This window comes from Schistocerca serialis, chromosome 2, assembly GCF_023864345.2.
Source record: "Schistocerca serialis cubense isolate TAMUIC-IGC-003099 chromosome 2, iqSchSeri2.2, whole genome shotgun sequence".
Lineage (NCBI taxonomy): Eukaryota > Metazoa > Arthropoda > Insecta > Orthoptera > Acrididae > Schistocerca > Schistocerca serialis.
The window spans coordinates 549,955,536-549,979,281 of NC_064639.1; the positions used below are offsets into that span (position 1 = coordinate 549,955,536).

At 42.8% G+C, this 23,746-nt stretch overlaps 1 protein-coding gene across 1 annotated transcript in view; it reads left to right on the forward strand.

The window, feature by feature from the left end:
- LOC126456200 (luciferin 4-monooxygenase-like) overlaps positions 1–23,746 on the forward strand; it is a 95,852-nt gene that overhangs the window by 60,840 nt on the left and 11,266 nt on the right. Inside the window, exons 5-7 of the mRNA XM_050091954.1 lie at positions 2,563–2,735; positions 15,565–15,664; positions 18,412–18,639. Coding sequence (XP_049947911.1) covers positions 2,563–2,735; positions 15,565–15,664; positions 18,412–18,639 — 501 coding nt within the window. The remainder of the gene's footprint in view (positions 1–2,562; positions 2,736–15,564; positions 15,665–18,411; positions 18,640–23,746) is intronic.

Below are 23,746 nucleotides of genomic sequence, written 5' to 3' on the forward strand. Positions count from 1 at the left end.
CCGATGGAGCTTTAAACGTGGTTTAGCTGAAAAGGCCACCGGTGTCCACTCAGTGGTCGTCCAGCTACGGCACTGGCGTACAAATTCCACCATTCGCCAGCGATGAACTGCGGTCAGTATGGGTGACTGAACCATGCGCCTGCTGCCGAGGCCCAGACACCGCAACACTCGCTGAACGGTTGTTGAGGAGACGTTGTTGGTAGACCCTGGCTTCATCTGGGCGATCAGTTGCTCAGCAATTGCACGTCTAATCGCCTGTACGCATCTCCGCACCCGTTATTCGCCCTAGTCATCTGTGGCCCGTGGAGCGTCGCAGTTTCCTACGCGAAGGTTTTGGATAGCGCCATTTTGCCATGTGTGCTTTAACCTCGGCGGCACACGAACTGTTTACGACTTAAGCCGTTTCGGAAATTCTTCCGTTCTTGGCCCGAAAGCCAATGAAAATGGCTCTGAGCACTATGGGACTTAACATCTATGGTCATCAGTCCCCTAGAACTTAGAGCTACGTAAACCTAACTAACCTAAGGACATGACACAACACCCAGCCATCACGAGGCAGAGAAAATCCCTGACCCCGCCGGGAATCGAACCCGGGAACCCGAGCGTGGGAAGCGAGAACGCTACCGCACGACCACGAGATGCGGGCGAAAGCCAATGGTTATGCCCTTCTGGACGTCAGATAAATCGCCCTGTTCCACATTGTGACAACGAATGCACTGTTCTCCGTCTCCCACCGATACGCTTTATATACTCTCCACTGCTAGTGCTACCTTTGGACGTCTGTGAGTGGTTATAACATAATGTCGAACATAGGCGGTGGTCACATTGTGACTGGACCGTGTTCTCCAGAGTGGAACACGTGGCGCTTTTTACTTTTTGATAATTTTTCTTGGAATATCTCTGTTTGATTCATCCCATGCGCAAATGAGCAGTGTGGCTGAGTGACATAAGAAGAATAGCCTTCTTTGCTATCTCAGAACCATAAAAAAACCGACAACGTCATAAAACAGTTTGTCTGGCAAAATCACTCCTAACCTGATGTAAGCAAGTGTTTACTTGAGTCTCGTTAGTTGAATGCATTCTCATTTCACAGATCGCATTGGTTGTGTGTCGTGGAGAGTAAGAGTTCTCAATTTACATACAAACTGAGCAGGACGAACCTAGCCCAGCTGTTTGCTTTACATGACTTAACTCGAACCACACCAGTCGCCTTTCATTTTCGTAAGAAACTACCCACAACGCCTCCAGTTCACTTAAAGGTGAAAATTTATTTTCTGGGTTGCTATGCTCGTGAAATAAATGAAAATACCACCATCTTTAAGAAAACCATGAATGATTTATTGTTATAGTTTGTGGATGTTTCAATTGTCCGTCAAAGTGCCACAACTGCTGCCTTTCTCGAAGCACCATCTCAAGGATTATCCTACCATGTCCTGGCAATATTGCATCATCGAAGGTGGACGAAATATTGCTTGAAAACATTTATATTCCATCGTAAATGTGCCTTATCACTGTTAAAAATTCATTTTGTAAATATTTGTATTGCCTTTGACAGAGTGCGTGTCAACAGAGGTTCTATGCTCTTTCTGCATCCATAGCATTTGGATCTGGATTTTAGCATTCTTTCAAAACTTTATAAACATTACATTAACGCTCGTAATATCTATAACATGGCTTTACAACAACTGAACAATTATTTATTGTTCCTGTATAGTACCTTTACACGTAACTTACTGATAACAGATTGCAAAGTATACGTTGAAGAAAAACGGAAATAAGAAGGCGAGCCGGAAGAAGCGGTAATATACAGCGCGAATTGCAAGTTGATACAGAGGTGGAGACCAGACAGATGAAAGCTCTACACTACGTGTCAGTGTGATTGGTTCTTGTTACTGTTGCAGAAGGTACATCCACCTAAGATAGATACGCTTTCAGTTACGGAGATAATTAGCTTGATATCAGTCTTAACGATAATTTTGTAGTATTTATAGGAATGCAACTGGCTAGACAGTGCTGACAATGAAAGTGGTAAGAACGAGTGGTGCTCTCTCAAATTAACTTGTTTGAGGTTCCATGTACGCGCAGTTGTTGGGCACGGAAAAGTAAAAGCTGGGCGCTTCGGGAAATTAAACTAGCAAAAGTAGAGTAGATGTAATAATTAGGATTTGGCAAGTAATCTCTAATAATGGATGTAAAAAATATCATTTTTTACTATGACACGGAATGAAAACCTTCATTGTCAACCATCAATCAAACTTCTGTATAGAATACTCATTACTTTAATTTCCTACGAGAAAAACATTGGTAAAGACATGTTGAAGACGATCCAAATACTGTTTGACTGCGCTAAGTTTTCGATACGAAATGAATGGAGCTGAAGCCCAACAACGATAAATCATTCACAGTGGAAACTTGATTGCAACTTCAATGCTCAGAAAGAAAAATAATGTTTATTACCAGCTTTATTTATATTTACTTGGATAGGTATAGAGCCATGTTTATAAGTAAATGCGTGTCACAACAGTTTTGTGGCTCCTGATGCATCTTATTCTTTGTTTCCAGATTTCGAGCTTGTTCATGCATCCAAACTTGGCAGTGACTATTGCCAAGAACCCACAAAGTCCCGTCCGAAAGATGCTGCACCACATCAAAATCTTAACAGTTGGAGGGGCTGTAATGGACGCAGAGACTCAGCTATTCGTTGAAAAGGAGCTTGGGAAGCGGGTCAGCCAGGGGTGAGTGCAAAAACAGACTAAGTCAGGTATGAAGGTAAAATTAAATAGTTTGTGATTTAACCCCTCGAAACTAACACTCAGTTTCAGAACTGGCAACAATGTTCTAGTCTAAGACAATCGAGGGAGCGAAAATACACAGTGAATTTGCATCAGCAATGGAAGGTAAGTATTTGACACACTCGTGCTGGCAAAACGTCAGGAAAATCGTTAAACAAACGTCGGCCAAATAGTCCGAAAAGGAACCCACAGGAAGTAAATCAACTGAAGATTTATTAGTATCCTAGTGCAAAAATACTACGAACATTTTTACAGGCAACTCAATGAGAGTTCATTCAGTCGTAATATTACCCTTCCCCAACCACTCCCCCCCTCCCCCCCGCACACATAAACACTCACACTACCTTCCCCTCCTCCAGCTTCCATAAACACAAGTATTAGTTGAGAACTAAGTTTCGATATGTGACAATATTTCTGCAGGCGCTGACCTGATCCTACATAACACAAAGGTTATTAAAAATGCGGGTTATTAGAGTTTAAAGTGATAATAGGTTGATCTGGTACATCCTTCGACCTCTTCATGATTAAAATATTTTTTTATGCAGTGTTTTGAACCAAACTAATAAATAACTTGAGATTAGTGTCTCATTGCATTACAGCCAAACTGTGTGCATACGAGGGGCGTTTGAAAAGTCCGTGAAAAGTCTGAGAGATGGTACCACCGGCGCGTATTGAGTTCATGTTTAGTTAGTAGCATCTTTGGAAAGAATGCACACCAAGTTTGAGCCATATTGGTCTATTTCTTTGTGTCTGGCATTCGTGTGAATCAAGAAAGTCAAGTGATTGTCAAACAATGGGCGAAAACTAATTTCGTGTGGTGACTAAACATTACTTTGTGAAAGGCAAAACGCCTCAGGAGACTAAAGAGAAGCTTGAAAAACGTTACGGTGACTCTGCACCTTCGATTAGAACAGTGGTTTCAAAACTTTCGGAGTGATCATATGGACACAAGTGATGCTGAACGTTCTGGACGCCCTGTGGAGATTACAACTCCATAAATCATTGATAACATCCATGATATGGTGATGGATGAGAGAAAAGGTGCGTGAGATTGCTAGTGCTGTGGGCATCTCGAATGAACGGGTACATAATATTTTGCATAAACATTTGGACATGAGAAAGCTATCTCCAAGATGGGTTCCGCGATTGCTCATGCTTGACCAAAAACTGAATCATGTGAAGTGTTGCAAGGATGGTTTGCAGCTGTTCAGGAAGAATCTGCAGGACTTTAAGCGTCGTTTCGTCACTGTGTGAACACTAATTTCTTCGCTGCTTGTACATATGTCCAGTATGAAGCACCACCACCACCCCCACCACCAACAGCAGCGAGCAGCTAAGAAGGCGAAGAAGACTATCAGCAAGCATTATTATTATTATTATTGTTGTTGTTGTTGTTATTGTTGTTGTTGGCATGTGTTTCGCTACACTTAGCGCTTTGTTGTTATGCTATAGATGAGGTTGCCTGGTAGTTTCTTTCCGAACTGCCACAGCAGCAAAAGCAGCAATTACTCTGGATAGGATGTCCTCCTGAACTTCTGAACCTGGTACCATTCCACTATGTTATAGCACAGCCATTGACAGAAATTGAGTCTCAGCTAAGTGATAGCAAAATACAGCTATTCACCAATATGTAATTTGACTGGATGTGCATCTGAACGTATGGATGTAGGCCTAGCACCTCACAGTGTCTTTGATGCAGTCACTGAGACAATGAACGTTCAATGCTTGGTATTAGGGTAGAGAATGTGTGGTCCAATTGGGACAATCAGTGTAGCGTGATAGAACTCATAGAGATAGAGATGACAAGTGAATACAACTCACAGCATACTCCTATTCGCATTAGCGTGTTAAAGGATGCGGTGTTAATTGTAAGAATGTATGGAGAGAGGGCAGTGCAGCGGACAGAAATTCGGGACACTTTCTTGCTCTTGAGTTTGGAAACTGCGCCCAAAAGCGGAAGAATCAGCAATGATGTACGGCATGAGGCTGCAGAAAGCAAGGCATTAAAGACACATAACGTGTACCCACAGGACATGTGGCCTATAATTGAAAAAATCATCGTGATGCTCTCTCCATTGATAAAAGATTCTGGAATAGCCCCCATTCGTATCTTCAGGAGGGGACTGCCAAGGGGGAGGTGGCCATGAGAAATAGATTGAGCAACCAACGAAAGGATAACGATCTACGAGTCGGGGCATGGAATGTCAGAAGCTTAATTGTTGTAGGGAAGGTAGAAAATCTGAAAAGGGAAATGCAAAGGCCCAATCTCGATGTAGCAGGGGTCAGTGAAGTGAAGTGAAATGGAAAGAAGGTTTCTGGTCAGATGAGTATAGGGTAATATCAACAGCAGAAGGAAATGGTATAACGGGAGTAGGATTTGTTATGAATAGAAAGGTAGGGCAAAGAGTGAGCTACAGCGAATAGTTCAGTGATAGGGTTGTTCCTCTCAGAATAGACTGCAAACCAACATCGACAACGATAGTTCATGTGTACATGCCGATGTCGCAAGCTGAAGATGAAGAGGTAGAGAAATTAGATGAGGATATTGAAAGGATAACACAATATGCAAGGGGAGATGAAACTCTAATAGTCAACGGCGACTGGAATGCACTAGAAGAAAAGGTTACAGGAGAATATGGGCTTGGGACAAGGAATGAGAGAGGGGAATGACTGATTGAGTTCTAGAATAAATTTCAACTAGTAATAGCAAACACTCTGTTCAAGAATAACAAGAGGAGGAGGTACGCTTGGAAAAGGCTCCGTGATACGGGAAGATTTCAGTTAGATTGCATCATGGTCAGATAGAGATTCCGAAATCAAATACTGGATTGTAAGGCACAGCCAGGAGCAGATATTGACTCAGTTCACAATTTAGTGGTGTGGAAGAGTAGTCTAAAGTTCAAGAGAATAGTCAGGAAGAATGAACGCACAAAGAATACGGACCCGAAAGTACTAAGGAATGAAGAGATATGCTTCAAGTTTTTCAAGGCTATAGACACTGCACTAACTAATAGCTCAGTAGGCAGTTTAGTTAATGAGGAATGGACGTCTCTAAAAAGGGCGGTCACAGAAGTTGGGAAGAAAAACATAGTTACAAAGAAGGTAGCTGCAACGAAACCACTGGTAACAGAAGAAATACTTCAGATGATCGATGAAAGATGGAAGTGCAAAAATGTTCAGGGAAATTCAGGAGTAGAGAAATATTAGTCACTTAAGAATGAAATAAGTAGCAGGTGCAAGGAAACCAAGGCGAAATGGCTGCATGGAAAACGTGAAGAAATCGAAAAAGAAATGATTGTCGGAATAACTGACATAGAACACAGAAAAGTTAAAACAACTCCAATTAAATTAAAAGCAAGGGTGGTAACAATAAGAGTGCAATGGGAATTCCATTGTTAAATTCAGAGGAGAGAGTGGGTAGTTGGAAGGACTACAGTGAATTCATTTATGAATGGAAAGAATAGTCTCATGACATGATGGAAGGAGAAATAGGAGTCGATATAGGAGAGATGGGGGACCCAATATTAAAATCACAAAATTAAGAGAGCTTTGGAAGACTAAAGATCGAATAAAGCAAAGGTGTAGATAACATCCCATCAGAGTTTCCAAAATCATTCCGCCAAGTGGCAACAAAACGACTATTCACGCTGGTGTGTAGAATGTGGAGTGCGGTGACATAGCATCTGACTTTTGGAAAAACATCTTGTACACATTTGCGAAAATTGCAAGAACTGGCAAGTGTGAGAATTATAGCACAATCAGCTTAGCAGCCCATGCCTCCATGTTGCTGACAAGAATAATACACAGAAGGATAGAAAAGAACATGGAGGATGCGTTGGATGATGATGTGTTTGGCTTCAGGAAGGGTAAAGACACCAGAGAGGCAGTTCTGACGATGTTCTTCATAACGGAAGCAACACTATAGAAAAATCGAGACATGTTAATAGGATTTGTCGACCTCGAAAAATAGTGCAACAATGTCAGATGCTACATGATGTTCGAAATTCTAAGAAAAACAGGGTAAGCTATAGGGAAAGGTGGATAATATGCAATATGTCAAGAGCCAAGAGGGAACAACGAGAGTTGAAGAGCAGATGCGAAATGATCAGATTAAAAAGGTTGTAAGACAGATATTAGAAGGATGTAATCTTTCTCTCCTACTGTTCAACCCATACATTGAAGAAGGAATAATGGAAATAAAAGAAAGGTTTAAAAGTGCGATTAAAATTCAAGACGAAAAGATATCAACGATAAGATTCGCTGATGACATTGATGACATTGCCATCCTCGGTGAAAGTGAAGAAGAATTGCGTGATGTGCTGAATGGAATAATCTGTCTAATGAGTACAGAATATGTTTTGAGACTAAACTGAAGAAAGATGAAATTAAAGTAATGAAATGAAAAAAACGAGAAACTTAGCGTTTGGCTTGGCGATCACGAATTAGTTGAAATTAATTCTGCTACCTAGGCAGCAAAATGTCACGTGATGGATGGAGCATGGAGGACATAAAAAGCACCGTCAAAAACGGCATTCCTGGCCGAGAGAAATCTACTAGTATCAAACAAAAGCCTTAATTTGAGGAAATTTTTGAGAATGTATGTTTGGAGCACAGCATTGTATGTTAGTAAATCATGGACTGTGGGAAACCGGAATAGTAGAGAATCGAACTATTTGAGATGTGTTCCTACAGAGGAATGTTGAAAATTAGGTGGATTCATCAGGTAAGAAATATAGAGATTCTCTGTAGAATCAGCGAGGAATGAAATATATGGAAAACAACAACAAAGAGAAGAGACAGGACTGTGTAACATCTACGGCATCAGGGAATAACTTGCATGACACCAGAGGGAGCTGTAGAGGGCAAAAACTGTAGATGAAGACAGAGATTGGAATAGACCCAGCAAATAAATCAGGATACAGGTTGCAAGCGCTACTCTGAGATGAAGAGATTCGCACAGGAGAAAAATTCGTATCAAACTAGTCAGAAGACTTGTACATAAAAAGGATGTGTCAAAGTCCTCAGGATTGTACCTAATTACTTCATGTGGGTCACAGCTTTTTACCCAGTAGATGAAACGGTGAGTGAACTTTGGTTTTGCAAACTCGTAGTAGAATCGATGGTGTGGAATTTGGCGAGGTCTAGAATACACACATCGATGCAGACATGTTTCGTGGACTACACTGAAAGAGTAGCCATCACCGTAGCGACTAGTCCTTGACTGAAGGTTGTGGACAACTTAAAACTTGGCGTGGGAATCCAATTTCTTGTCCCATAACGCCCATGCATACGGTAAACTGAATGAACTTGACGATTTCTTAGAATCTCCATGATTCTGCCGAAAACTAAATTATTCTCTAAATTATAAAAAATCATGAGATCCCCTTTCCAGTATTAACATAAATTTAGTTCTTCAACCAGGGATGCTGCTTGAAGAAGATGCTGTGGGTAATTCTAACAACTTTCTTCCTCAACCTGAAACATTGTTGGAGGTTTTTATAGTGTAGAATGTATCTCTGCTTATCCCCCAGCATTGTCACCAGCTTGAGGACAGAACCATTTTGTGGGACCAGGGGCTCCAGACACATGAGCAAGTCGCTGTACGTGTCGTGCAGATTGATATGGCTTTAGGAAATATCCCTCATCAGCAACTAAAGTCACATATTGGACCTCATCCTTCAGTATGACCATTTCATCTCTGGACAGGTATCGGTATCCTCGAAAGAGATGAGTTTGTTGCATGGCATGCCCTAGAGATAGTTACACCCAAGTAAAGGAAATGGCTGCACTCCTCCTCACTAATTCGTTTGTTATTCACTTTGGTATATCTGTGCATGCACTTGGACCGTCCCCAGAGAATCCCGCTTTCGAAAAGAAGCAACATATCAACATTGGTCAACAGTTCGATGATAATGTGTCTTTTTCAACATTGCGTCCCACAGAAGCCCTGATGCAGTGTAATAGAAGGCAGGATATAGAGTTTACGTGCCCAGGCGTAAATCTGGAATTCCTTAAAAATGCCTAAGAGGTAATGCACATCTCTCTCCATCTAAAATTTGACATATCCGTCTAAATCAGAGATCCTGTAGTCCTGCTCAACATTCACTGTGTGCTGATACTCCGCATCTGTTAAAGCAGCCTGTGAGTTTGCTGGTGAATGTTGTTATGTTGTGATTTCGCCGAGTCACTTCATAAAATCCAGTTAAACATATGGAAAGACTCCCTTCTTCATCACAAGCAGAAACTTTACATCATGCCCTGGTGATACGAACATCCTTCTGATGCATTCTCTCAGCAAGTTTCTGAAGCAGTGCACGTATGACCGATGACTTCAGCAGTTTGGTCCCATATAAGCTTACCAGAAATTTCCAAAGAAACCACCTGCTCAGTAGCTTGTTTGATCGTCTTTTTAATGAAATCCATCATTGATTCTGAGTATCAGGAGTCCGACAGTTTGTTGTTATCTTTGTTGCAGTATGTGGCATTAGATGTGTACGCACCAGTCATGTGATTCGCGTAAATAACAGGTCGCTGATCTGCGTATGCGGTGATGGCGTCCAGTAGCATTTACATCAGGCGAATTTGGTCGCAGACACATCAACGTCAGTTCACTATAATGGTTCTCAAAACTCTGTAGCACAGTTCTGGCTCCAAGATGTGTACAGTCATTCTGGTGAAAGATGACATCGCTGTCGGGAAAGACATCAAGCATGAAGGGATGCAGGTGGTTTGCAGCTGTCAGCGGGTCTTTGAGTACTCCCACAAGTCCTATACAAGCGCAGGAGAATATCTCCCATAGCATAATACTGCTCCCGCCATTCACCTCCATGATGGCAGTTGTCGAGATGATCACCTACTACATGTAGCAAAAAATGTGATACACCCAAAGAGCTGACACTGTACCATTGATCGACAGTCGAATCCTGATGGTCCCATACCCACTGCAATCGTAACTGACGATGTCCTTAGGTCAACATGTGAACATATAGGGGTGGTCTGCTGCGGTGCTCCGTGGTCAACAATGTACGATGAAAGGTGTGCTCAGAAATACTTTGCTATCGCCAGCATTGTGCTCTTTCAACAGAGATACCACAGATCACCATCTATCCTACTTCACAGAACATGAGGTTTGGAGGTTTGTCTGGTCTGTAAATAGTCGTGGACGTGCAACCATTTAGCGCCTAGCGGTAGTTTAACTATCCTTTTACTTTTATCCGTAGATGCTCACGATAGTAGCACGTGAACATTCGACCAGCTTCGCCGTTTTTGAGGCACTATTTCACAGGCTCTGCGTAATAATAATCTGCGCTTTGCCAGAGTTGATTACCCCAGTGAACTTCATCATTTGCAGGCCATATCTTCTCCGTCCGTGCCTGCTCCACTTACATATTTTTGTTACCGCCTGACGTATCCGCAACGCCACAAGGTGGCATCTAACGCCTCTAAGGGCAGCGGTCTTAGTCGTTTGGCTTATCAGTGTATTTACATATCCGTCAATTCCTTTTGGCTGATAATCTGAATTTTGGGTTATCCTACCAATTTTAGCAATTTACAATTTCATATCCTACCTCGTTCCTAATTCTAGAGCCATTTTTACCAATCTACAGCTTTGGACCACTCAACTAACATTTAACAGGCTGTGTTACAATATCATTTTGTAAAGTCAACGTATCTTACGACGTTGTATGTCCTATGTATGTATGGTGCATATTTGGTGAATATACAGTGTATAACTTGTGTGTGCCGTATTTGTTGCATAATTAAGTTGTGTGCATGGAGTAACTGTCTTGACAGTACGGGTACATGCAGTGGCCATGTCAGCATATCAGTAGTAGCAATGCTGAAACTACACGTAATTTATATTTAAAGAAAGTGCTTTTATAAACTGCAAGTTTGTGTCTTGTTACTAATAACTCAGAATTTAACATACTAAGCTAGGGTTCAATTGCTAGCACACTGCTTCATAGGAAAGCAGCAATATATATTTATAAAAAAAAAGAATGTGCAACTGGGTAGGCCATGGAAGGGGGGGGGGGGGCAAAGAACATCAGTATTTTTTGTAGGAAATATATTTACACGATGTCTCTCCTAAGAGTCGTGAGGCACATTTGCTCTGAAGTTTCGTTGATATTTGCAGTTTTGTTTTTGCAACGTGTAGTTGGAGAGAGCCCAGAAAAATGCTGCTCATTACGTCTTTCACGTCAAAGGGAAAGCGTCGGTATCCTTCCCGTTTCAGACAGAATGATTTTTAAACTGAAATACGCGCCCATTGGGCAGAGCGGTCCCAAATTAGTCTATCAAAATATTCATTATCACGATAGAGTGAAGCGTCAAAGAAACTGGTATAGTCATGCGTATTCAAATACAGAGATATCTAAACAGGCAGAACCGGCGCTGCGGTCGGAAACGCCTATATAAGACAACAAGTGTTTGGCATAGTTGTTAGATGGGTTACTGCTGCTACATTGGCAGGTTATCAATATTTACGTGAGTTTGAACATGGCGTTATAGTCGGCGCACGAGCGATGGGACACAGCAGTCCCCGATGTAGCGATGACGTGGGTATTTTCCCATTCGACCATTTCAGGAGTGTACAGTGAATATCACGAATCCGATGAAACATCAAATCTCCGACATCGCTGCGGCCGGAAAAAGATCCTGGAACAACGGGACCAACGAAAGCTGAAGAGAATCGTTCCTGTACACAAGTGCAACCCTTCCGCAAATTGCTGCAGATTTCAGTGCTGGGCCATAAACAAGTATCAACGTGCGTACCATTCAACGAAACATCTTCAATACGGGGTTTCGGAGCCGAAGGCCCACTCGCGTGCCTTTGATGACTGTATGACACAAAGCTTTACGCCTCGCCTGGGCCCGTCAACATTGACATTGGACTGTTGATGACATGGCTGGTCGGAAGAGTCTCGCTTCATCAGGCGGATGGACGTGTACGGGTATGGAGACAGCCTCATGAATCCATGGACCCTGCATGTCAGCAGGGGACTGTTCAAGCTGATGGGGGCTCTGTTATGGTGTGGGACGTGTGCATTGGAGTGATATGGGACCCCTTTTACAGCTAGATACGATTGTGATATGTGTAAGCATCCTGCCTCATCACCTGCATCCATTCATGTCCATTGTGCATTCCGACGGACTTGCGCAATTCCAGCAGGTCAATGCGATACCCCACACCTTCAGAACTGCTACAGAGTGGCTCCAGGAACACTCTTCTGAGTTTAAACACTTCCGCTGGACACCAAATTCCCCAGACAAGGACATTATTGAGCATATCTGGAATGCTTTGCAACGTGCTGTTCAGAATAGATCTCCACCCCCTCGCACTCTTACGGATTTATGTACATCCCTGCGCTATCCATGGTGTCAGTTTCCTCCAGCACTACCTCAGACATGCCCCGTCGTGTTGTGGCACTTCTGCTTCCTCGCGGGGCCCTGCACGATATTAGGAGATGTACCAGTTTCTTTAGTATTTCAGTGTATGTATTAACAAGGACAATAAAACACAAAAGGAATAACGAGCTCACCACCAGAGATAGCACTGTCTTGGTCTGCGGTGACTGCTATTGCCATACAGAAGTGTGCTGCTCAGTCGCTGCCGCAGTACTAATTGTCCTTCGTTTTTAACCGTCCCTCTTAATACATATCAGCAAAACAAATATCGCACTACACGTATTTGGCAGTTCTCTATCGAATGATGACGTAAAATTCCGATTAAAAAACGATTGTCTGAAACGGGAAACAAACCGAGGCATTCCGTCGAAACTGGGCGTCGTATGAAAGACGTGATGAGTAGCATTTTTTGGACTGATGCCAGCTAAACGCTGCAAAAGCGAAATGGCAACAGTCTGCCGAAACACCAGATAAAATGCGCCTGAGGCACCCGGTACTTTAGTTTTATTTTCATATGTATACACTTATTTACAATCATTGTGTTGTAGCATAGTATCTCGCTAAATGTTGCTTCTATAAGCCTACAGCTCACCCATATAACACTGAGTCCAACAGGCATGAACACACGGATTAGGAAACGTTTGTGAACTTAGCCTCTAAGGAGTTGATAGATCCGACACTTACTCTTGCAGGTGCGGTACAGGCATTCATGCATTGCTTCACGTGGTCCATATTTACACAGTTATTGTGCAAATACACGCCAAATTAATTGTGTGCCCCTCTTTCATATGGGTGCCAATGGCACAATGTGTCTGTTGCAACTGATAATGAAAGTTTTAGGTGTATGTTCGTGTCACATGAAGTTAATTCTAACGTTGCCTCTCCAAGCATCTCTACTGCCGACACCTTACGACCAAGTGTGTCAGTCGGAGTACAAGATGTGGCATATTCATCAATCATCTTCGTCTCTTTATATTCCATCACACCCCAAATATAGTCCCACTTGTACCATCAATACTGAACTATAGCACCAATTTGTTCTGTGTATTCTACTTCTATTACACGTCAAAGTCACACTGCGGTGATAGACCGACATTAACGCCTTTATATCCACTCGCTGTCACATCATAAGTGTTAGTGAAGAGCAGAACCGTTGTGAGACTTCTCTGTGGCTCGGTGAGCTGTGGTGATTCCAGCTACAGCTGTGACATTGAATAGTTGGATGAAACTAGGTCCGATAGATCGAAAAGAGGAGGAGATTAGTGTTTAGCGAGAGATTAGTAACAGAATAAATGGGGTATGGATTAACGGATTAAGATATGCGGGTGACAGTCTTAATTTCTGATATGATGAACTACCTACAAGACCTTCTTACTGCAGTGGGATAACGGAGTAGGAATAAGGGCCTCAGTATCAACACCAAAAAGACAAAATTTATGATAGTAATTCGCAATTCAAACGAACATTAAAATGTAGAACTAATGCATAACAATCAACTTATAGAAATTGAGAGTACATTCAACTACTTAGGGACGTGGTTATGCGAAAATTGGGTGTCCGACGTGGAAATCAGATGTACAGTAGAGAAAAAAAATGTGTTTACAAGTATTGACTTTGATCTTAATCTCAGAACTAGATTTATAAACAGCTATGTGTGCTCAGTACTTTCGAATGACGTGGAAACATGGACGCTGAAAGTAAACACTATGAACAAAGTAGAAGCAATCAAGATGTGGTTATACTGAAGATTCCTTAAAATTCCATGGACAGCAAGGAAAACAAATGAATAGATCTAAAGAATAGTAAAAAGAGACGGAGAACTGATAACCACAATCAGACGCAAGGAAACAGGTTACTTAGGTCATGTGATACAAATTGAAAGGTATCATTTTCTTCAACCGATAATCGAGGGGAAGACTGAAGGGAAGAGAGGAATAAGTTGATAGGAGGAGGATGTCACGGCACGGCCACGTCAGACAAGAATAAGAAATGCGGGGGACTTGATTCATACTGGAAGAGATAGAGAAGACTGGGCAGATGTGATCGGAAACATCATTAGCGTATATGTAGAAGAAGAAATGCGGGGGACTTGATTCATACTGGAAGAGATAGAGAAGACTGGGCAGATGTGATCGGAAACATCATTAGCGTATATGTAGAAGAAGAAGAAGAAGAAGAAGAAGAAGAAGAAGAAAAAGAAAACGTGTCCCGAAATTTTTTCCTCTGATTATCTGACGTTCTAATACAATTTTTTACTTAGATTCTTCATCGTTTTGTTATGTGACACTCGGGCAAGTGTTCAAGCAATTCAATTCTATCTACTGACGAAACTTTACAATTGTTACTACTTGTATTAGTTTTAGATATAGATTTTCGGCCTATCTGAATTTTGAAGGCTGGTCGCCATTTATGTGGACGATAGCAATAATGATGTCTTCAGGTCTGCCACTTAATTTCGGCTAATGAAACGCTATTTAGAGGCATTCCAGCTAATCGTCTCCTTCCACCGTTGTGCACACAAATGTACCGCGATTCATCAATCCAGGCGGCATTTCTCCATGTTTTGATGGTCCTTCCCCTGTGCCCGGATCTATGGGAGTAGAGGAACACGCCCTGTGCAGTGACTCCTGTCCCCGAGAAAGGAGATAGTTCTGTAGTAGTGTGATTGCACACCGGCTGTTGTTGTCGAGATTTTAACTGGCAGCTGATTTAATTCATTGTGGACAACTGCACGCTGCTACAATCTGCGACAATTGATCGTGGCCTCAGACGTCAGCACATTTTTGCTTACGGCAGTTTACTTTGGCCGTGGCGGTTTTTCCGAATGGAGCCGCTTACCGTACATCTTTGACGCGGACGCACGTGGAAGTCCGGCGGGTGCACTTTTATCGGAGATGGAGAGTCCCAGGACTCGAACACATACCATCCAGCCTCGATGTCTGCACTGGACTGTCGTGGCGATGGCCTCTAGGAGGTCTCGCGACTCACGACCTCCTGTTTCCTCGGTAGCTTCGTCTCAGCAGAGGTATTAACCCTGAATAGCTCCCTGAAATAGTCACAAGGAAGTCTTCTGATTCACAGCTACGTTTTGTTTAGTGAATCACTTATAGATATCTGCTACGCCTATATGACTTCATAAATGACTCATTCAATATCTGTCTGATATTAAGAGCCGTTACATACTAACAATTGTAAAGGCTGTAGGTCGTAGGCGATATTACCGTATATGTGTGATTATCATCGAAAAAAGTCTTATTTTATTTTTCGGTAAAATTTTTTTAAGATAAGGATTTTGAAAGTAAGCAGCGATATTGTATTCTACAAGAGCTTATTGTTACGTCAGTGTTTTTTTTTTTTTTTGCAGGTATGGCATGACAGAAGCAATTGTCGTCATGGGTGCTCAACCCGGTAGTGATCCTCCACCAGGTTCCTCTGGAAAACTCTTCTTCAACGTGGAGGCCAAGGTAATCCTTATTCTTCTGTTTATATGTTTTACTTTGTACTTCGTCTAGAGAAGTCTAGTGAAGCTGTTTTATTTGTATCTTCTAGTATGTTGCCAACTCCGCTACTAAAATTTCAGTGTGTCAAGGGAATCGTGAATTGATAGATTTAGATCCACTATGTGTAGTCAGAGAGAAAATATAAAAGTACCGGTACCGGTCAGAAAGTACTGTCTGCTCCCTGTTATATTTAACAGTCAGAAGTATAGTTGACGTGTACATTACTGCTGTAGCTACAATGCATAATTTGCTAGTTATTTTTTCTATGTTATGTCCCATTCTCAAAACCAGTTAGTGGAATGAGAAGAAATTGTTGAATTACCAATAAAATTTTACTATTTTTGAGATAAAAAACACATTCCATTGATTCTTTTTCATTCTGTCTGGGTCTTTAACAGATAGATTTTACAGGCTGGTAGAGAAAATTCAAACGAGTTGCGCGTATCACAGATTGTTCTGTTCAGCACCAGAGAGTCTAGGATGTAGGTGCCACTTCTAAGTCAGACAATGGGTTTTCCCCCTCCTCTTCCCATCTCACGCAAACCCCGGACAGTTCTGGCTCAGTCAAAGCATCTATTGGAAGCTGCGTTGGGATCTCGAGTTACCACAAATCGTTTACTGCTGACGTCATACCGCAGACGACAGAGACTTGTGTGGCATGGAACCAAAGTTAACTGTGACTTCGAGTGGCAGTGTGTGGACAACTCATCGACGAGTATCGCTTCTGCTTCTGTCGGTCAGATCGTCACCGACGTGTTAGGAGACGGTGTAGCGAAAGGTTACAGAAGACCGTGATTCTAGAGACGCATGCCTGCCTAATTCCTCTAATTGTGGTCCGGAGAGATATTACAGATTACAACAGCATTTCGTAAATATTGAAAGGAGGCTGAATCCTCGTCAGTAAGGATATAAAGGTAAACCCTGTTCTCATACTTTTCAAAACCAGGTATCAAATGGCGAATTGTAGCAGAGTAATGCAAGACCACCTCGACGAATGTACAGATTCTTGACTGGCCTCCCCTTCCACCTGGTTTTTCACCTGTAATCTGCCAAGTGGTGGGAAGACGTGTACTCGTGTACCAGCCTCCTGATAGAAATCTTAATGAACTTCTATGGGATGTTTTTCAGGCATGGCAAGAAATTCTTGATGATCTTAGGAGGCTGTTTCCTTTCATGCCACAATCAATATGGGTGAGTATTAGTGCCTGTGGGTGGTCACACCCAATACTGATGATGAACATCAATTCCGAATGGAAGGTATGTTTAGGTATTAATACTCTTTATGTGATGAACATCTCCACAAACGTAGAAAAATGTTGGAATGATGTTTTGTGCTGTAACAATTTCAATTTTCCTGAGTATAGCTGAAGAACAGTTGGAAATTATCTCCAAAGTTAAACTTAAGTTTTATAAGACAGTTGCAATTTGACCTGTATTCTTTTTTTCTCAGTTTCACCATTTTGTTGATTCGGGACCAGCAACCAGTTTTAGTACTTCACGAAGTGTTTATTAATAAATCAGTCTCAGCTGCGTTAGATTTGTTTGGCGAGTAGTTTCGAACCAGCTGGTTCATTCTGAAGCCTGACGCACTGAAGTTGTACTTAAAATTGCTTATCTTAATAACAAACGTCAAAATGGTAGTTCATGATCTTAAAAAGTAATCGCACTTGACTGTCACTATCAACATGTAACTACTTAGCAACCCAGACAAACTGACCTAAGTGGGCACATGTTGACTGTGACAATCATCTATGATTACTTTGTAAATGAGTGTACTTTTATTTTGACGCCTGTTATTCAGATAAGGAACTTTAGGAGCAGCCTCAGTAGTTCATGCTTGAGAGTGAACCAGTTGGTTAGAAACTAGTCACCAAGCGTATGTACTGCAACTGAGACCGATTTGTAATAAACGCTTGATGAAATATTGTGTTTTTAGTTATGATAATATATTTTTATTATTTTGTGTTACCTAAGTCTTGGAAAAGCGGTATAAATAATAACTATGTAACACGGCTGGTAAAGAAGATCATATAACGGAGACGACCATCCTATGGCCCTGTTTGAGGTATCCGCTCTGTACTTAGAACTGACTTAAGAGCCAGTAATAGAGGGGGGGCGGGGGGGGGGGGGCTCTTACAGTTCAACGTTGACTACGGAAAACGGTGCAAGTCGACAAATTACTGCCAGACGTGAAAGAAGTGATAAGAAAGGAAGATTAAGGTTTTACATTCCGTCGACGACGATGTGATTAGAGACAGAGCACACGCTCGTATTGGGGGACATATGGAGAAGATAACAGAAAGCATAGGAAGCCATTTAGGCAAACCTATGATGGGGATTTAAACATCTGTTCTCCTAATGAATACGAGTCCAGTTTGCTAACCGCAGCGTAACATTGCTCGGTAATAAGCGGTAAGTAACAAGAGATAAGTCCTACGAGCAAGTGTAGATAGTGTAGCCCACACCTTTGGATTTGACGTCTGACACGTACACCGAGTTGTCGAGCTACTTATTTGACTAGGAGCAACTAAAAAAAAAATATGTTGGCATTTTTTCATAAATAGGAGACCCGTGTATTTTCGTGAATGACTCGATCGCGTAAGATTCTATAAGAGTAATCGAAGTTAATAACGTCCTGAGTTCCCGATGAAATGAGAGCCTGTGATAAACAGTGGCTCGCACTTGAAAGACGCATGCTGCTATTTCTCCAGGTGGTGGACCTGGAGACGCAGGAGCCGGTGGGTCCCGAGCAGGAGGGCGAGCTGTGGGTGAAGTCCCCCGCGGCGGCGCTGGGCTACTGGAACAACCCGGAGGCGACTGCCGCTGCCTGGGACAAAGAAGGCTGGTTCCACACGGGGGACGTCATGCGCTACGACCGCGACGGCTACTTCTACGTCGTGGACCGCGTCAAGCAGCTCATCAAGTTCAGGGGACACCACGTGAGTACCGACGCACTCCTCACATGTTACGCCATAGCAATCTTCCTAACAGCGCATCAGACCAGGAGTCAAATGCCCATCCGAGCATTCAGATTTAGGGTTTGCTAGACTGCCACGTGAATCCGAAGACCACTGATTTGCTTTCAGAAACTATTCAGGGTTGTTTGCCCGCCCGGATGGCCGTGCGGTCTAACGCACGGCTTTCCGGGCGGGAAGGAGCGCATGGTTCAAATGGCTCTGAGCACTATGGGACTTAACATCTGAGGTCATCAGTCCCCTAGAACTACTTAAATCTATCTAACCTAACGACATCACACACATCCAAGCCCGAGGCAGGATTCGAACCTGCGACCGTAGCAGTCGCGTGGTTCCGGACTGAAGCGCCTAGAACCGCTCGGCCACCGCGGCTGGCGGAGCGCCTTGTCCCCGGCACGAATCCGCCCGGCTGATTTGTGTCGAGGTGCGGTGAATCCGGCCAATCTGTGGATGGTTTTTAGGCTGTTTTCTATCTGCCTTGGCGAATGCGGGATGGTTCCCCTTATTCCGCCTCAGTTAATGTCGGCGATTGCTGCGCAAACAAGTTCTCCACGTACGCATACACCACCAATACTCTACCACGCAAACATACGGGTCACACTCGTCTGGTGTGAGACGTTCCCTGGGGGGTTCCACCGTGGGCCGAACCTCACAATAACCCTGGGTTCGGTGTGGGGCGGCGGAGGGGTGAAGTGGACTGTGGTAGTCGTCGTGGGGTTGTGGACCACTGCGGCTGCGGCGGGGACGGAGCCTCTCCGTCATTTCTAGGTCCCCGGTTAACATACAATATGGTCCTCAGAAGTACTGTAAAGAGTAATTTACACACACCTCCTTTGTGACTGTAGTAGATGAGATAATACTTGCACATGATGTGTTTGCAACAAATCTCCATGCCAATAACGCAGATAAATATCTCTTGGTCTCCTCGCCCTTATATTTTAATTGTATACTGCTCAGTGCTTGTTTTCCCGTCGGTGTCTGTTGTATGTAAAGACTAGGGCAGGGTTGAACAGAGACGATACACTATGAGGTGCGACAGGTTGCAATAGAGGTTGCGAGACGCTACGCTTATTCGTATTCCCACTAGGATGATACAATATGCTATGCGATAAGATATACGGTGTGACTCGTCATACGACAAGCAACAGACAGCACAAATCACGTTTCTGTTTCAGTTCAAATGGTTCAAATGGCTCTGAGCACTACGGGACTCAACTTCTGAAGTCATTAGTCCCCTAGAACTTAGAACTAGTTAAACCTAACTAACCTAAGGACATCACAAACATCCATGCCCGAAGCGGGATTCGAACCTGCGACCGTAGCGGTCTTGCGGTTCCAGACTGCAGTGCCTTTAACCGTCTGTTTCAGTTTCAACAGCAATCATGATCTCTTCTGAAGAGGATGTTATAGTGGCTTACCATTATTTAAATCTCAAAAAACTTAAAAAAGAAAGAAAATATTGGGTGCGCCGATACAGTGCTTTCAGCGCGAAATATTCCACAAATTCTACAGAATTCATTGAGTCAACTTCCACTTCTTGAAGCAATTAGTATCAACTACTCTGACAAAGCAGAACGTAAGTTTCCGACTCGCTGTCTCCTGGTGAGGAGCTACTCATCATAATATAAGTTAGTGAAAGTGTGAATGGCTTTAAAAATGCCACCATGAAAAATCTATTTTTTGGTTACAAATTAAATAACCTAGGATAGTGATTCTAGAACTGCTTGATTTGGCAAAGTAGCGCACAATTCAGTTTGACGAGAATTCAGAAGAAACACGACTGGATGTGAAGTGAGTTCAGTCACCATAGACGGAGTAGCAGTGGATGGTGAACTCTGTGTTGGGGCAGGTAACGTATTTGAAGAAATGGAAGAAGCCCTTCTGGGCTTCCTCCTGCTGTTCATTGGGAAGTAACAGGAATTTAACTCTCGGATCTCATTTATGCCTGCCACAAAATTTCCTGAAATTAGGGAGCATAGACTGAAAGCACATCTACTGAGCACCATCGGCTGAAGACTCCTTGTGTCTTTTCTTTTTTTGAGGTTTTCATTTCCAACTTCAGCTTGTATCGGCAGCATACGGAAAAGAGAAATACGAGACTGCCCCGCACTTGCTCAAATATGAATTCACTGAACTCAGCCTATTGCACTCACCACTACACCGAACACTGTTCTGACCACGACTGACACATGCAACGTATTGAGGACACTGCACGGGCGCCGTTCATAGTGTAATACAGCAGCGCTGCCTGCAGGCTTGGCCAACATCTGCATTTATGTTGAAGTATCCGTTTCTCTCACTGCGTGAAGAGTTTGACAGAGCACTGAAAGAACTGAGTCGAAACAAGGTCCCCGGAGTAGACAACATTCCATTAGAACTACTGACGGCCTTGGGAGAGCCAGTCCTGACAAAACTCTACCATCTGGTGAGCAAGATGTATGAGACAGGCGAAATACCCTCAGACTTCAAGAAGAATATAATAATTACAATCCCAAAGAAAGCAGGTTTTGACAGATGTGAAAATTACCGAACTATCAGTTTAATAAGTCACAGCTGCAAAATACTAACGCGAATTCTTTACAGGCGAATGGAAAAACTGGTAGAAGCCGACCTCGGGGAAGATCAGAAGATCAGTTTGGATTCCTTAGAAATGTTGGAACACGTGAGGCAGTACTGACCTTACGACTTATCTTAGAAGAAAGATTAAGGAAAGGCAAACCTACGTTTCTAGCATTTGTAGACTTAGAGAAAGCTTTTGAAAATGTTGACTGGAATACTCTCTTTCAAATTCTGAAGGTGGCAGGGGTAAAATACAGGGAGCGGAAGGCTATTTACAATTTGTACAGAAAGCAGATGACAGTTATAAGAGTCGAGGGACATGAAAGGGAATCAGTGGTTGGGAAGGGAGTGTGACAGGGTTGTAGCCTCTCCCCGATGCTATTCAATCTGTATATTGAGCAAAGTAAAGGAAACAAAAGAAAAGTTCGGAGTAGGTATTAAAATCTATGGAGAAGAAATAAAAACTTTGAGGTTCGCCGATGACATTGTAATTCTGTCAGAGACAGCAAAGGACTTGGAAGAGCAGTTTGAACGGAATGGACAGTGTCTTGAAAGGAGGATATAAGATGAACATCAACAAAGGTGAAACAAGGATACTGGAATGTAGTCGAATTAAGTCGTGTGATGCTGAGGGAATTAGATTAGGACATAAGACACTTAAAGTAGTAAAGGAGTTTTGCTATTTGGGGAGCAAAATAACTGATGATGGTCGAAGTAGAGAGGATACAAAATGTAGACTGGCAATGGTAAGGAAAGTGTTTCTGAAGAAGAGAAATTTGTTAACATCGAGTATAGGTTTAAGTGTCAGGAAGTCGTTTCTGAAAGTATTTGTATGGAGTGTAGCCATGTATGGAATTGAAACATGGACGATAAATAGTTTAGACAAGAAGAGAACAGAAGCTTTCAAAATTTGGTGCTACAGAAGAATGCTGAAGATTAGATGGGTAAATGACGTAACTAATGTATAGGTACTGAACAGAATTGGGGGGAACAGGAGTTTGTGTCACAACTTGACTAGAAGAAGGGATCGGTTGGTAGGACAGGTTCTGAGGCATCAAGGGATCACAAATTTAGCATTGGAGGGCAGCTAGAGGGTAAAAATCGTAGAGGGAGGCCAAGATGTGAATGCACTAAGCAGATTCAGAAGGATGTAAGTACTGGGAGATGAAGAAGCTCGCACAGGATAGAACAGCATGGAGAGCTGCATAAAACCAGTCTCAGGACTGAAGACCACAACAACAACAACAACAACAACATCCGTTTCTCGCGGTGTTTCCATATTCTTGTCAGACCACTGTACGTCGTACGAATGCGACAGAACCTTTGTTGCTACACATAATGAGACATGACCCCAGAGAACGCTTTCGGATTCCGATAGCAGCATGTGAATCATATGAATCAGTAGTCTCTTCAAGCTGTGCGTGTGCACTGAACAGCAATCGAATATTACCTACGTTGGTATGAACTGTGATTAAAGACAATTCTAATAACCAGATTATTGTGAAGTTTTCTCACCTCCTGCCTGTCATAGTACTTGCAGTGGATCCTGATGCAGTTTGGAATTCCTGTGTGATGGTCTGGATAGATGTCTGCCTATTACACATTACGACTCTCTTCAACTGTCGGCGATCTCTGTCACTCAACAGACGAGGTCGGCCTGTAAGTTTTCGCGTTTCCGCTTCACTATCACATCGGAAACAGGTGGACCTAGGGATGTTTAGGAGTGTGGAAATCTCGCGTAAAGACGTAGGACGCAAGTGACACCAAATCACCTGACCACGTTCGAAGTCCGTGGAGCGCCCCATCCTGCTCTCTCACGATGTCTAATGACTACTGAGGTCGCTGATATGGAGTACCTGTCAGCAAGAGGCAGCACAATGCACCTAATATGAAAAACGTATGTTTTGGGGGTGTCCGGATATTTTTGATCACATAGTTTAGATGGAAATGAAGTGTAAATAAGGCGAATCTAAGGTAGGAGACGAGGTACTGGCGGAATTAAAGCTGTGAGGACGGGGCGTGAGTCGTGCTTGGGTAGCTCAGCTGCCGGCGCGGTAGCTCAGCGTGTTCGGTCAGAGAGCCAGTTGGCCTCTGTAATAAAAAAAACTGAGTGGAAAGATCAACCACCGAACTTGAACAGGATGTATTGCGACGTCCTCAACGACCAAACACAAAGATAAAAAAAAATTTAAGAAAAAGTTGGTAGAGCACTTGCCCGCGATAGGCAAAGGTCCCGAGTTCGAGTCTCGGTCCGGCACACACTTTTAATCTGCCAGGAACTTTCATATCAGCGCATACTCCGCTGTAGAGTGAAAATTTCATTCCAAAGACGAATCTATCTTATAAATATTTTTCCCTGTTGGAGGCTATGAGAAAATTCAATCGTATCTAGGTAAATGATCTGAATCTAATTCTTTCGTACGCTCAAGGTTCCTTTCAGATCACCACATAAGCGCAATGTATTTCCTGGTTTGGACACGGTTATCTACTTAGTAACTGGTAGTTGTCTATA